This window comes from Molothrus aeneus, chromosome 3, assembly GCF_037042795.1.
Source record: "Molothrus aeneus isolate 106 chromosome 3, BPBGC_Maene_1.0, whole genome shotgun sequence".
NCBI lineage: Eukaryota > Metazoa > Chordata > Aves > Passeriformes > Icteridae > Molothrus > Molothrus aeneus.
Genome location: NC_089648.1, coordinates 26,515,890 through 26,531,498, shown reverse-complemented (window position 1 = coordinate 26,531,498; position 15,609 = coordinate 26,515,890). Strand labels below are relative to the sequence as shown.

Sequence of the window (15,609 nt, the reverse complement as noted above, 5' to 3'; positions counted from 1 at the left end):
TTTATGCCACGGTGAAAGATAATTTCATATCCCCATTTAATTATCAATGCAGAATGTTCTGCAGTAATATATTATTATGTATGAACTGTCTGAACCTGATGTTGTGATGGCTTAAAATAGCCTTCAGGGCAGTTCAGTTGTGTGAAACAAAACTGGGACAATTCCTAAATGCTCAAGAGGGACTGCAGATCTATTAGTCTTGGCAGCAATAAAGTAGTTGGGATAAGGATGAACTTTCAATAAGGGGAATAATTCTTTTTCCCAGTTTAATGAAAAACGAAAGAAAAAACATTCTAGGATTGTTTTTTTAAATTTAGATTTCCAATACTAGCAGAATTTGAAAAACAACAAAGGATAGATGTACATCCTATCATGGGCAGATGAGCTGAAATTTTATTTCTGTGTATCCTGCCCACCTGTGTAGGCATTTCAAAAGAGCGTTCTTCCACCTGACTGTCTGGACGCTTAGCATCATCTGATACCTGATGATACCTGCCCCACCTTGTCCTAATTGCTTTTGTTTTGCTCATACTCATTTTCTTCTAATCAAGAGATAAAAATTGGGTTTCAACATTATATAAGGTGGAAGCATTTTGCTGGCTTGTAGGGACTGATGGAAAAATTCAAGTTCAAGTTTCTACATCAACATCTATATTTAGGCATATAAAGGAGAGGTCTGTTTTTCCTAGAACATCTGCACTTTGTTACTTTGTCAACATACATGTATTTATCTGCTCTCCCGGTTCACAGAGGGTTTTCACCACCTACATTTTAAAGCACTTCTCTGTCCATCCAAGGCAAGCATCTGCTGACAGAAGTATGTAAACATGTCTTAAGAGAGCTCATCTTAAAAAAAAAAGAAGTTCCAGAAATCACCAAAAAAGTACTCTTAGCAGCTCCAGCCGCAGAGAAACACGAACCACAGAGTTTTCTCTGCGAACTGCGTTCGAAGAGCGGTGTAAAGGGCACAACTCGTCGTTCCAGTTATGACACGTTTTTTAAAAATTATTTTTAATAAACTGCGAGGTGGCACCGGTGCGGTGCCAGCAGGCGGAGGGCTGACCCTGGGCTGGCACGGAGGCTCCCGGGGCTCCTTTTCCTGCCTCTCCTCCGTGTCCGAGCCCGGCGCTGCCGCCGCGGCCCGAGGCCTCCGGGCTAGCAGGGCACGGCCGGGCCCGCTCCGCTCCGCGCCTGCGCCGCCGAGCCCGCCGCGCCTGCGCGCTGCCGGGGCGCGGAGCGGCCGCGGCGGGCGAGGCGGCACATGCGCCCTGGCGGCTGCTGAGGAGGGGAGGAGGCGCGGGGAGGAGCGGTGGCCGCGTTCTCCCATTTAGCTGCGAGGGAGCGGGAGAAGCCGGGTGGCCGCCGGGGACCGCCGGAGGGGGGGTGGGGGGAGTCACTGTCGCTGCGGCCGCCGCTCCCTGCTCCTCCTCCTCCGTGGAGCGCCCTCCACCCCGCCCTCTCCCCGCCCGGGACCGAGTCTGGTGGCCACAAAATGGCGGACGGGGAGCTGAACGTGGACAGCCTCATCACCCGGCTGCTGGAAGGTGAGCGGGGCGCCGCGGGGAGCCAGAGGGCACGGCCGCCGCTCCCCGCGGGACGAGCCGGGGCTGCCGGCGCGGTGCGGCGCGGGACGAGCGGGGGCAGCGCCTTCCCCGGGGTGGCGGCCGGGAGCGGGCTCGGCGCGTCCCGCCGGTGCCCCGAGCCCCGGCCCTGCAGCCCCGCGGAGGGAGGAGGGACTGCTGTGCAGGGGGATGCCCGCCCTGTCTGGCTGCCTTCCTATTTAATAGGCAAAAAAAAAAAAAAAAAAAAAAAAAAAGCCTAATTTTCCATCTTCCCTTCTTCACCCCGCTGCAGCTGCCTGGCTGAGGGGCGAGCTGGGGGCGCCGCTCTAGCCGAGCTGTTCTCCTCGCTAGCCGAGCGGCCTTTTCTCCCCGTGCCTCCGGTCTGGTTGTAGTCGCAGCCCTCCGTGTGTAAAATTACGTGTGCGAGCTGCCTTAGTTGTGGAGTTGTGTGTACGTGAGTGTCGGTGGGAGCAGAGGGATTTAGTGCGCTGACATTCCTCAGCCTGCCCACGGGGCAGTCTGCAGAAGTGGCTCTTACGGGTGGCTGATAAAGGCTGTGGAGGGTTTTCTGTGTATTAAACAGTGATTCTGCCCTTGAAAGTAAGCTCGCTTATTGCCTGTTTTGGACAAGCTGAGGAATTATTGCTAGCGTTTTCTTTTTATTTAAGTTATGTCGTGAATGTTTAGTCTTCTTGGGCCTCTTCTTCCATTAATCTTTCATTCCACGTTCAACAAATACCTGGTATGCCGGAGATGAGATGAGAGTACTTGCATGGGTATGCGCCGTTCATTTATTGGTAGCTGTACTCCTTAGATAGTTGGATCACATTGCAGAAGGCTTATAGGAAGGAATTTATGGAGCATGTATAGTTTGGGATGTGAAACAAGTTTTGTAAGGCTGAGTTTTTTTAGTCGAGTTACAAAAAAGCAGGGGGTTTAGGGCTTTAAGGACTTCTTAGCAGCTGCTATCTCATCTTTTTCGATGTGAAAACGAAGAACAGCAAAAGCAGTACTTAAAAATACGTAAAGTCTTTGAACAGTTGTGCTTATGTTTGTGATTTAAGATATGCAGTGTAGTATAGTATGAAGAAACAAGTATCAGTTGAAGTTTCTCTTAGATCGTTAATGCAGATAAAACTCCCTTTTCTGGATGTTGAAACACAGATTAATAGGTAGGGTTTTAAGACAAACGAAATAATAACCTAGTAAATGTTGACATTTTAGGGCAGAATTTTTTGGGGGGGAGACGTCAAGATACATGGATATTTATGCTTCTGGGGTTTTTGAGACACTTTAAATAATATATTTGAAAGACACTTGTTCCACGATAGTGTAGTAATTTAAAGTGCTTTAGGAGGAGGGGATTCTGCAGTGTTTTGGTGTGCAACTTGTTGGATTGTTATGTTCCCTCTTAAGTATTACTCTGCTTATTTTTTATTTTCTGAAAACTTTTAAAATATGTCTTCCATACAGTTTACACACACCATAAATACTTGTGTTACAACTTCATTACTTTTGGGTTATGGTTCTTACCTTGTGTTTCAGCAGCCTACTCTGTGCTTCTTGTCTTCCATAGTACTTTAACCTTTAGGGATATATGTATGTACAACTTCTGAACCAAGCCTTGCTTGTAATTTTTCTTTTCTGTTTCTGAGTCCATTTTTAACTCTGAGCAGAGACTATGAAGATTTTTTTAGGGGAATGGGGTGCTTTCTTTCTGCTTGTCATCTGCTAACATTCGAGGAGTGCCTTGTTTAACATCTTGTATCTGAAATGTAATAGGTAATTCTTACAGGTTTTATTTGGGAAAAAATGGCAGCAATTAAAGGAATGCATTATTTTTGCTTTCTTTTTAACATCTTTTATTTGTTGCACTGCTAGCATATAGCATTTTAACCTGTTGTTCAAACAGCAGTGTTCCACAATGAAGGTTGGTTTTTTTTGTTTGGTTGGTTTTTTGTTCAATTGGCAGCTCACATTCTGGAGCTCATGCTGTTGCTTAGCTGACCTGTTCTGGTAAAGTGAGTTTGAATCCCTCCCCACGCTGGTTGCGCAGAAAAATTTCTGTTGACTCTTATCTCCAGTTAAATTGTTCAAAGCAAGTTGTTTGGCTCCATTACTCACACTTCAACTTTGACTTAAAAGGATAATTTAACATGGCTTTTGTGCTGTAAGTGTAAGCACAGTGAAATAATAAAAAGACATTTTAGTTAAATGTTGTCATGCAGTACATATTTAGTTCTTTTTGTTGCTTTAAGTGAAATGTATGGCTTTAAGTTTGAATAACAGTCCACAATTGTCTCTCAGTGGCTGCTACACGTAATTTTTCAAGGGTAGCAAAACCCTTCAAAGGGGTGTCAAAAGCCACAGCAGCAGGAAACTTCACTGCTGTCGCTGTGTTGCTGGGTGGTGACACCTGTTTCTAGGCTGTGATATTAACTGTCAGGAGTTCTTGCTCCTACTTTAATTAGGTTACTCTAACTGTTTTTATCCTTCTGGGTTATATGACACATTAACTTGCCTTTTGATTGGAATTACCTACTTAGATTGTCTTACTTTCTTTGTGTTTAATTGTGTTTTTCATTTCTTTTTGAGATATCAATATGAAGTGGCCTACAGCTGGGCTGCTTGGGAGAATTCAAGAACATCTTCCCAAGAACTCCTCAAGGAGTGTGCCCACCTGCTTATCTAGAATGTGTACTTAGTTACTTTGTAGATCTTCTGAGTGCTGAATGCCAAATCGATTAACTCTTGAGTTGAATTTAGGGAGAGTTTTCATAGATTCACCTGAACCAGGGTGTAATGAATGTTAATAGTCTTCTGTGACATCAGCTTTTAATTTCCATGTCCTTTTGCACATACCAAGTTCTTCTCTATTCACTGGTTAAGTGGTGAGTTTAGGAATGGTAAGATCTCATTTTGAATTGACTTTCTCTTACAATGTGTCTAGTTCTTGGCCATTAGTTAGGGTTACCTTATAAATAACTACTGTTTGGAAATGGTAGGAAGGTAAAAACTCAAGTGTGTACATAAAGTCTGAACATAACAGTGCTTTCTTTTCTTTTATCTCTGTCTACCAAGTACCATCTGGCAGATTTAAATTGTCATTCCTGTTGCTTTACTAGAAGAATGAAGGAGATGCTGGCGCTCTGACATGTGTGCCTCACTATCTTGGAGACACTTTGAGTTTTACTGTCTGTCATGAGTGAATCTGCAAAGATTTGCAGGTCATTCAAATACAGAATTCCATATCTTTGTTAAAAGACTCTTAGAGTGATATGTGACCTTGAAAGTGAATTATCCAAGTTCATTGAAAGAGTGTTTCCTTCTTGTGCTGGTATGCAGAATCACAGATCAGGCTTAGCTATGTTACGGTACATGAAGATGGTGGTCTTATTTTTGCTTCAGTGTGTGTGCTTATTACATGTTATTATTTTTTTCCTTCCTACTATCCCAGCTATGCCATCTGGTGGATAGATTTTTTCCTAGTCCCTTCTAGCTGTGGATAACAAACAGGAATATGCACACACGATACTGCCGTGAGCACATCAGATGCGGAATATGGAATAATACCATGGTTTGGGTTGGAAGGAGCTTGTAAAGGTCACTTGGTACAGCCCCTCTCCAGTGGAGGGACAGCTTCACCTAGATCAGGTTGCTCAGAGCCCTGTCCAGTGTGATCCTGAATATTTCCAGGAATGAAGCATCCACCACCTCTCTGGGCATCCTGTTCTGTGTTTCATCACTGTCACTGTAAAAGAATTTCATCCATATATCTAGACTTAACCTACTTTTATTTTTTTAAAATTTATTTAGTATAAATCAGTTTTCCTTGTCTCATTGCAGCAAGCCCTATTAAAAAGTCTGTCCTCATCTTTCTTATAAGCCCTCTTTAAGTATTGGAAGGCTGTGATTCAATGGTCTGCTTGAATCCTGCTCTCCAATGTGAATAGAGAAGTTTTTTTTCGCTTGGGCTTTGTAGCTGAAATTGCTACTTGTGTTTTGCCTCATCTAGGAATACCATGTATCCCTGTCTGGGAAATGCCCTGAAAATTGTAACAATGCTGAGCTAAATTCAGTGCACCAGGTCTACATTTAAGCCACGTTCTAAGCTAATTTTAATTTAGCTTAGATGTGTGATGTGTGGAAAAGGTTGCCCCTATATCAAAGCAAAGATCCTGGAATAGGTGTAACCTTGACTTGTACAGCGTGCTGTGAATGGTGTTAAGTAAGATTTCCATATTTCTGTCAGGGTGTTGGGCTTCCTGTTTCTGTGCTGTATCCTTAATTTATGGGTATAAGGCATCCCAGCTGGAATGAATTTCTGCTCTTTTAAATTTATAGGTGTCTTAGTAAACACTAGGGAGTTTACCATATGGAAGAGAGGATGTACTCAGGGAAACCCAGACACGGTAACCTTAGGTACAAGACGGCTTTCTGTAAAAGGGCTTCATTTCTATTGCTGTACAAACAAATTTGCCTTGTCTAGGCAAGACATCTAGCTTTCCTAATCAAAATTAACAAGTTGAATTAATCTGACTAAACTTAATGTGGATCTTTTCTAAACAAATTTTTTTGGTGAGGCTGAGGGCTACTAGTTCTGGCAGTTCCAATGCACCAAAGAAGCTGTGAAATATTGATCCAAGAAGAGACATGTTGGACTACCAGTAGGTGTAGGGAATGGTTATTGCTTCAATGGTCAGCTAAAAAGGTGATTTTTATGATTGCCTTAATAAAGCTGGTTGCATGGTGTTCTTACCATGTCATGTGTTATCTTCTAAGAAAGCTGCAAGCTTCATTTTCTTGTGATTTTGGAGGTCTTATAGGTTGTGATAAATATAAAAATGTGACTGGTACTCGACTTTTTAAATGAAAGTTGTATTTTATATTCTTATGAAATAATTGAGATTTTTCCTTATTAGTTTTAAATAGTATAGAGCATACTGGTCAAATGTGCTGTGGTCAATAACATTTCTTATTTTGTTACTGTCTTAACTAATTAATATATCCAGCCAGCCTGATGGTGTGGTATTATGATATGGTAGTAGTGCTTGCAGTTCTAGGCTCTGTAACTGATGCTGAGAAAGAGAGAAATAAAATAGACCTTAATGATCTCTTGCAAAACAATACAAACAAACCATGGAGCTGAATCCTGCATTAACAGGAGTTATTACCTGGCTTGGTGTGAAATGACTGGATAATTTGCTACTAGAAAAATAAACAAGAATAACTGTAAAAGGACTTGCTTGCAAAGGACTTTTCAAAAAATAGTTTTTAAAAAGAAGAGGAAAATAGGCATTTTTGGTATGTGTCTAGGAGGGTAGGTATTGTATTAACCAGAGAGGAGGGATAAGGAATGAAGTTTGTTTCTGGCTTTGTTCAGCAGTGCAGATATCAGCCACTTCATCTTTAGCTTTATAAGTGCATGAAGAATGGAATGGTTGGCTTGAAACACTGCTCTGAAGGCCAAGAGCCAGCACCAGGCACTGTGATGGGGTTCTTTATTCTGCCTGCCTGTTTGGCCACTTGAAGGCTCCATGATTCACTAACTGTTTCATTTAGATACTCTGCAGCACAGGTTTTACTTGAGTCATTCCGTGCTTTCTCCCTGCTCAGCTAAATCATAGTATAAAAAGAGAGAAACTGTTCATATTTAAGATAACTGCAACTATAAACTGTTAAAATTCCTTTTAAATGCTCATTGGTTACCACCAGAGGTAGGAGTGTAACTTTTTCAGAAAGGAAGGAACTGCACTGCTGAACCCTAGACTGTGGTGAGAGCAGCCTGCTATATTTGGCTGTTGCTCACTAAGGTCAGGTGCAGTGCTCAGTGAAGGGGCTGTAGAGGGGAATCCACTCTTAACTATAGCCTGAGGTGCCTCTGAAGGTGTTGGGTATCTGCTTTATAATTTGAGACATTGAAATGAACCTTCTATTGTGTGATCGGCTTAGTACATTGACTAGGACATTTTAGTTTTGCAGTACCATCTTTTCTGGGTTTTGAGGTGGTGTTTTGTGTTTGTTTTTTGGTATTTTTATATCAAGCTTGATATAAAGCTTTTTGTGTTTATGTCCCATGTAATTGTATTGGTTAAGCAGCAGTGACACTGATGTGCAGAAAATACACCCAGCTTCTTGTATCATAACTTCAGTAGCTTCTCTCCTTGGTTCTTCTCAGAAGTTAACTAGATCACTTTTGTAATTTACCTCCACCTTCCTTGAGTTTTAGGAATTTTATTGGCACTGTGATAGGGGAAAAGAAAGTCATCCTTTGTGAAATAAGCTGAAATTCTTTGTTTCATGAAATTTTTATGCTAAGTTAGCTTTCCAAGTAGTAGTAGATAGTAATTCCAGGAATTACTATGACTGTGTAATACAGCATTGTAAGAGGCTTCTACCTTCTGTTTGCTGGTTGCTGGGGTTTTAGGTTCAAGTGTACTTAAGCAAACAGTAAATGCAGAACATGGGGTCTTGTCCTTCAGCATTGAATTCAGCAATTCTTGCAACCATGTATGATACAGGATGACTGAGACAGCAGTTAATTTATGGAACTTCAGTATAAGGCAGCACAGGTGGTCCATGAAAAGCTAAAGGAATGGGTAAAAGTTGCATGGGTTTTCATGGGCTTACTGGAGCATCCCCTGAAGCAATTTTACATAATTGTTTCTAAGTCATTTCAAAGCCTCTTCTCCATGAGTATTAATTTTGCTGGATAGTGTGTATTTGAAGAATGTAAATTCAAGTTTGGGTAGAACAACACCACTTAATTGTTAGGGGTTTTTTCCCATTAAAGGCTTAGGCAGTCTCTTACTCTGCAGTGAACTTGTGCTTGATATTAAATAAGCCTGCTAGAATGAGTTTGTAAGCAATCACTGTTCTTCACCAAAATACTTAATATCAAGGTCATCTAGTGAAGGCAATTTTAGCAAGACTTCAAGGTTACTTGGATGTAAAAGCACAGTTTTTCAGGAAGAAAAGCTCCCAGGAAGACTGATTATTCTGTTTTTAGTGAGAAATTTGGGTGATGTACCCTAGGAAAGGTGCAGGGTTGCTCGGTATGCTGCAGAAGAGCTGTACGTTCAGCGCTCTGTTCTTGCTGAATTGAGCAAACTTCTAACAGGTTCATTTATATTATTGTTGTCCACCAGTGTAACTCGTGAATGAGAGCTATTCTAAGCTTAGTCCTGTCACAGCAGTTCTGAAAATTTAAAACTTGTGTTGCTGGCTTTACTCTCTGTTTTGCTGCAAGATAGGGAGTGGCTGCTTCTGGATGGCAGCTGAACAAGTTAAATAACAGAAGATACTCTGAGGGAATAGAAGTTTTGCTTTTAAGATTGAGAGTTGCTTTTAAAATCAAGTATGAGATTCTTGACTTAAACTCATGAAAGTATCTAATTTGGATTTAAAAAATACTAAGAGCAGATAACTTCAAAACATATTTCCAAATATCAGTGTGAGGACTGCTTGTTGTTTTTTCCCCCCAAGTCATAGGTAATGCCGCCTTAAGCTTTAAAATCTCTTCTGCTCCTACTATTGACAGGCTGTTCAACATTTGCCAAATACTCAAAAGTACTTTTAAGTACAAAAAAAAATTAGTTAAATGTGTGAGTTGTTAACCACCAATGATTAAACATCCCACAGAATGCGGGGGGATTGTAAGCGCAAGGGAATTGCTTGTGTGCAATTTGTGAAATTGCATGCTTGCAATCTTGGGTTGTAGTTTGGGGGTCTTTTTTAGATCTGCTCTGGCAAAATTGACTTCTAAAGCCATAATTTCTGACATAAGCTTGGCTGGAGCTAGTATGGAAAGAAGGAGAACCAGCTCCTTACTCTTTCTTTAGCCCTGTCTCAAGTTCACAGAGGATATATTCTTCACCTTGGGGAGCTATTTAGATTACATTTTTGATTTGTTGTATCTTTGATCTAGGAAGAAAATATCAGTTCACTGCAGTTTACTGTGTGGCTACTGTGTGGCCACGTAAGTGCATGTCTGCAAAAAGAGCAGAGTGAATGGAAAAGAGAGTGCTTATTAGCAATGATGCTGACCCAATTTTTTATAATACCAGGGAGAAGTCTCTGGGTTCTGATGTTATGATAAAACTGTGAGTGTTACATCCAGTAAACTGGACACTGTGATTTTGGAAAGCAGCACCAGGTAAATGCTTAGGGTAGCTGTGCATACCATAGCTGACTTAGTCATTGAAGAAACTATTAGTGGTGGCACAAAATGAGCAGCTTAGCTGCTTAGAGAGAGGCACACCAGAAGCAGTGTGACAGAACAGGTTAAATTCATTTTTTCCATTTCATGAAAGGCTATGGAAAAAAGGGATGCAAGTGGAATTTGGAACTGCCAATTCTTGACCCACTTTCCTTTTCCTTGCTAGTATTGCCTTACATAATCTGCTACACTCTGGCATAAGTTTAGAGGGATTAAAAAAAATATTTTTTGCTGAAGTTTTTCTTACTGCCACTGTGCAACTCATGTCTTGGATTGCTAATTACTGTTACTGAACTTCTTAAGGTTGCTTACCAATGGTTGTGTAGATGCAGAGATTATTCTAGTATTAATTAGAGCTTATTCTAGTATTAATTAGAGCTTTTAGATAACTGTAGGATCTATTGTGCTAAAATAAGTCTCAGAATTCACTGCATATATTTGCTTTTATTCTTTTTTATCCTGTGCCACGTCACTCTGCTTGAAGCTCACTGGAGGAAGGGCTTGTTCTCTCAGAGCACTGTGCACATGAGTTTGTGAATTACAACAGAAGTGCTGTCCCTACTGTCCCTATCAAAGGGCTAATTTATGTAAATCAAAGCTTGTTTACAGCATTTTAGATTACAGATAATTAATTACCTTCAATGTTGATATATTTCTGCCCTGGGTAACTGACAGCTGTTAAAAATGATGATTTTCCCAATGCTGTTTAAGGCTGTTTGAGCTACAGATTTTGCAGTGTGAGAGGCCATGACTGGAGTGGTTAGCTCTAGTAATTTGTAAATGAGTCTGAAAAACATCTCTTATGCTCTTGATCTGGTTCTTAGAACCTCCTCTTCAATCTGTTCTTGGGGATTTGGCTTTTGAAAAACTAAATGCAGTGTTGTTTACAATCCATACAAAGCTCAGCTGAGTCAAGGGAACTTGAACAAAATTCTAGTTGTAATGTAAGCTGCTGAAATAAGTGCTTAGTCTTACTTGTGTACTTGTACTGCAGCTGTGGCACATCTGTTCTGGATGAAGGCTTGGCAAACCTTCCAGTGTCTTTGTGAATCCAGTGGAGTGCTGAGCCTTTCAGGGCTCACAGGAGCCTCTCATTTCTCAGTACGTAGTACCCTTGTTGCTGATCCAGGAACTGTGGGAGAAAACTGCTTTTACCTTAACTAGTATTGATGATTATTCCTCATGAAACTCCAGGTTTTGTATTACTTCAAATGTAACTGAACCTGTGTGTTGGCTCTGGAGCTGCAGACTGTTTGGGTGGAAGGGGCCTTTGTAAAGGTACAATGGCTGAGATCTGCACCTTTCCCAAGGGTGGAAGGGACTGATCATCTTGTGCATGCTGTCTCCTCTTCTGAGAGTGCTAGACCTGTCAGAGTTGTAGAAGTGTCTTCTAACCTGGAAAATCTGAAGTGAGGTAATGAGTAGTTTAGTTGATTTGTCTGTTAAGGACTTGCAGCATTTAGGGCTCTACTGTTAGAGGTAAAGAAGCACCATCAAGGCACTGACTGGCAGTTAATTATGAAGTCAGGGACTGCATGTTCTCTGTGTCTTGTTTCTCATGAAAAAATCCAGCACCACTCAAAGTATCAATTCTATAAAGCAGATGTTCCAAGTTTAAACCCCTGTGTGACTTTCAAAGGGAGCTAGAGGCTGGTGTTGTAAGAAAAACTGATTGGGTCAAAGTTATTTAAAGTATTATGGGCACCCTACTTGAACTGTTACCTCAGTTTTGGTCTCAGTGCTTGGTCTGGTGCTGCTTCTGGTAATGTTCATATTGTATATAGTGGACTTTCCTGGGTTTGAATTCCAAAACTAGAGTGGATATAAGTGTGTGGTTCGACTTCTTGTTTTGATCTGCTATGAAATGGCATCATTCTGGTACTGCAAGACATTATGAGAGTTAAATACAGAAGAGAATGTCATTGCTTATGGTTAAAAGAATGCACTGTCTGTGGGAAGACATGACTGGGAAGCTGGTTGTGCTGCTTGGTGCTTTGGTGTCACTTTGTTGCAAGCTATGGGTCTAAAATAGAGCAATTGTTTAAATAAAATTATAGCCATTGTAATATGAAGACTCTGCTTGTGTATAATGGCAGTTTATTGTGCCTATCAGAAGGAGTCCCAGGTCTCTGAAGGGGATCCTTATAAACTATTGGAACACGAGCTTTTGAAATTAAGATTATTGGAACATTTTGGTACCTCACAAAGTGGGTAGTCAAGTCCTGTGCAAAGCTGTCGAGCCTGAGTTTGGTTGGTTGTAGTTTTTTTGCTAATAATGGGGCTGAAGATGTATCTGTAAGAACATCATTCATTTGTTTGAAATGTGATGAAATGGAAGCCTGTAGGCACATATTGTTTGCAAGTCACATTGATTGTTTCTGATGTCTGCCTTTGTTTTCTTCTAATGTGTAAGTGAACATCTTAATACATGAGGAAAAATGACACAGAAGTGTTGCTAAAATGCTGTTTACTTTCCCAAGAGTAGTTGAAATCTTAATCAGCAAGAGGAATGTGACTTACCATGTCATAAATATCACCTGGTAGTGATTCACTGAGTGTCACTGAAAGAAGTCCTGTATGACACAGCCTTTTTCTTGTGAGGTTCTAATGAGCTAAGTATTTACAATATATCCTCAGCTTTAGATATACTATTCCTCCTGCTCTTTTGGCACTCAAACTAGCTGTCCCAGGATCTAATTTTGCATCTCTTCCCTGCTTTTGAAAACCACTCTTCAGTTCTGCCTCTTCATGTGTCCCTGTGACTGCTTCCTAACCTCTGTTCACCAAGTGTTTGGTGTTTATTAAAAATAAATATTTATAGCACAGTGTTGGTGTGGTCAGATGTGCAGTTACACTGGGACAAGTATGCAGTGATAACCAGAGCAGTAGTACTGGGTGACCTAGGACAAACTGTTTTCCCTCATATCCTTTCTTCCCCATTGCACAATGTAGATAATGCTAGATGTAATTATACTGACCTCCTCTATATAATAAGTTTTCTAGGTATTAAGCAGAAATAAAAGGAAAAGGGAGGTTATGTTAATTAAAAAAAAAATTTACAAGCTTACTTACTCTTCTGTTTTGAAGAGGGAAAGCAGGTGACCTAGGAATTTGCTATGTGTGAAGAAATAGTTCTTGCTCTTCTGTTCACAAATTTACTAGACTAACTGAAGTTGTAGCTAAATTTTTTATGAAGTAAAGTCTTACTATACATGAATTTGAAAGCATTTGGATTTGAGCTGCAAAAGTTGCATATTACCTTCCCTTGAAGGTACTACCATGGTTTGATGCTGAATGTTACTTTCATCTAAAACAGATGGCAGGAGAGGATGTTCACCTATTGTAGACACTGATAGATTCTGGCTTATTTGTTTGAACTCTGAAGTTTAGTTTGTGCTGAGATGGAAGACTGAAGTGGATCAGCCAAAGTGACAACACAATTGTTCTATTTTGCTGCCTCATTAGACACACTGCAGCCTCTGACAGGAATCATACAGATACTTGTAAAAAGAAGCAGCTGCAGATAAACTTGCCAGAGGATATGGCTTGGAGTGCAATGACATGCAAATGCTTTTGATTTTATGCTAAATATAGGTCTGAGTGCCTGACTTACAGGTTTTGAGAATTCAGTTTCGTTTCTAATTAGAATGTTCTTGGCTGTAAAGGTTTCAGTAATTTAAGAGCCATTATACATGAAAGTTCCATCAGACTTTCATAGTTTTTAGTGTGATGTTTCTAATATGGCAGTTTCAGTTTATTTAAACATAATAATGTCTATCATTTTTTTCTTGTATTTAACTAGTGCTGTTAAACTTAACAGTCCTAAACAAGTTTACCTTGTGCTAATGTGGAAGTGTTTTCAGGTTTTCTGGTATCAAGATTTTTCTTGTCTTTTATGAATGCTCTAGCATAAAAGAACTGTTAAATTAAACGCTTCTTAAAATTGCTATTTATTCAGATATGGACAAAAGCACAGCCTAAATTGTTCTCTTCTGAGACCTGATTCAACAGGAATGCAAATAGATCTTTAATCACAGATTAAATGCATATAGATGCATATAGATCTTTAATCACAGATTACCACAATATCAGAGATTAATTTTACAATTCATTGGACAGCATAATTCAAGGTATTTGGTACACATGTAGAATATGATGTTGGCTTTTTATCAAATACAGGTTTTAAATACAGATCATCTGCATTTAGCTCTTGCTGTATGTTTGTGTGGCAGTTACCTTCAACTGTTAAATATCTCATTTCAGTACGAGGATGTCGTCCTGGGAAGATTGTTCAGATGACCGAAGCAGAAGTTCGGGGCTTGTGCATAAAATCACGGGAAATATTTCTTAGCCAACCTATTCTTCTGGAACTAGAGGCACCTCTGAAAATTTGTGGTATGTAAGCTTGATATATACATGTTATATGTAGGTGTTTTAATCTAGTTCTATGCCAGGGGGATTGGAAGAATACTGAGTCAGGCAAATGAGGTTGAGTTGGGATTAGAGGGAGGTCTTCAAAATCTTGAATGTAGTTTTCAGGCAGTTAGCACTTAGTACATTGCCAGTGCTGCTCACGCTGTTTTGGAGCAAGTTTCCTTAGCAGTAAGGACTGCTTGTGCCCTCATCTAGTGCAAATTTTGCAACCTGTACAGAGCTGGTGCTCTTCTGATCACTATTTCAAAAAGCAGTTAGCTGCTTTTAAAAGGCCCACATGCTGGGGTTGCTCACTTCAAAGCATAACAAAACAAAGACCTCGTGAAATGAAACACTTGAAAAATTGAAGGCATTGTTAGTCTTTCAATTGAGAAAGTGAAACTGAATGCAGACTTAAATTAGGCTTAGTTACCATGTAACAAATTCCTTGAGCTTTACAGCATGTTTTGAAAAACATCAGTATTACTGTGAAACACAAATACAACATGTGCATTTTTACTTCACTAAGCATTTATAAGATGCTAGACTTCTTCCAAAGTACACTGTAACTACAAGCTTGTAAAAATTGTCTAAAAAGGTCTGTAAATACCAGATTGTAACCATCCCTCAACTTGCTTATTAACAATGGCCAATGCCTTTGAAAGCATAAAATTCCTTGAATTGGATTAGTTGAAGTGTCGTAATATTAAAAGAGAAGCAGTCTTTGTATTCATTACTACTTATATCCTCAAACATAGATTAGCTTCTTCCTGGCAGATGCAATGTCTGCAATGTTTCTTACATTGAGAGGATATTACCAATTAAAAAAACCCCAAACCCCAAAATAAAACAGCCAAACCCGCAAACCAACCACTAATGGCAAAGTCATTTTTAAATGACTAATTGCTTGGTAGGGTGGGGAGGAAAAACCAGCCCAGCTTGCCTAATGATGTAAAGTTGAAGGTAAAATGCAACTTTATCACATTGTGGTTTCTTTAGACTTTTCATTGTAGTGTAGTCTTATTGTATTCCTAGATGAAGAAAACATAGAAACTCAGGTAGATTATCCATAAGTCAAGGTCTGCAAAGAATAATTTTCCTACTTCAAAGTCAAGTCCTCCTCATCTGTTTAGATGGAAGCAGTTGAATGGACTGTTAGGTGTGCAGTAATAGATGTAGCTAATGCACAGCTAAATAAGGCATTTGTTATCTTAAATCGGATTCCAAACATGGAAAAGTGAAAGTACCAGGAAGTGTCAGGTGCATGTAAATTTAATATTGGAGCAATTGTCAGAGCTGCATTTAGATAAAAGCAAAAGAATGATGATTGCTTTCACCAAAAGCAAAATATGCAGCTGGTAATGCTTTGAACTATTACTTTTGTGTGTTCAGGCAATGCCTGAGGAACCATAATAG

At 40.1% G+C, this 15,609-nt stretch overlaps 1 protein-coding gene across 1 annotated transcript in view; it reads left to right on the top strand.

Annotated features, from left to right (window-relative positions):
• Positions 1 to 1,296: 1,296 nt before the first annotated feature.
• Positions 1,297 to 15,609, top strand: part of PPP1CB (protein phosphatase 1 catalytic subunit beta) — a 28,876-nt gene continuing 14,563 nt past the window's right edge. Inside the window, exons 1-2 of the mRNA XM_066546530.1 lie at positions 1,297 to 1,544; positions 14,044 to 14,175. Of these exons, the coding sequence (XP_066402627.1) occupies positions 1,493 to 1,544; positions 14,044 to 14,175 (184 nt within the window). The 5' untranslated portion in view covers positions 1,297 to 1,492. The remainder of the gene's footprint in view (positions 1,545 to 14,043; positions 14,176 to 15,609) is intronic.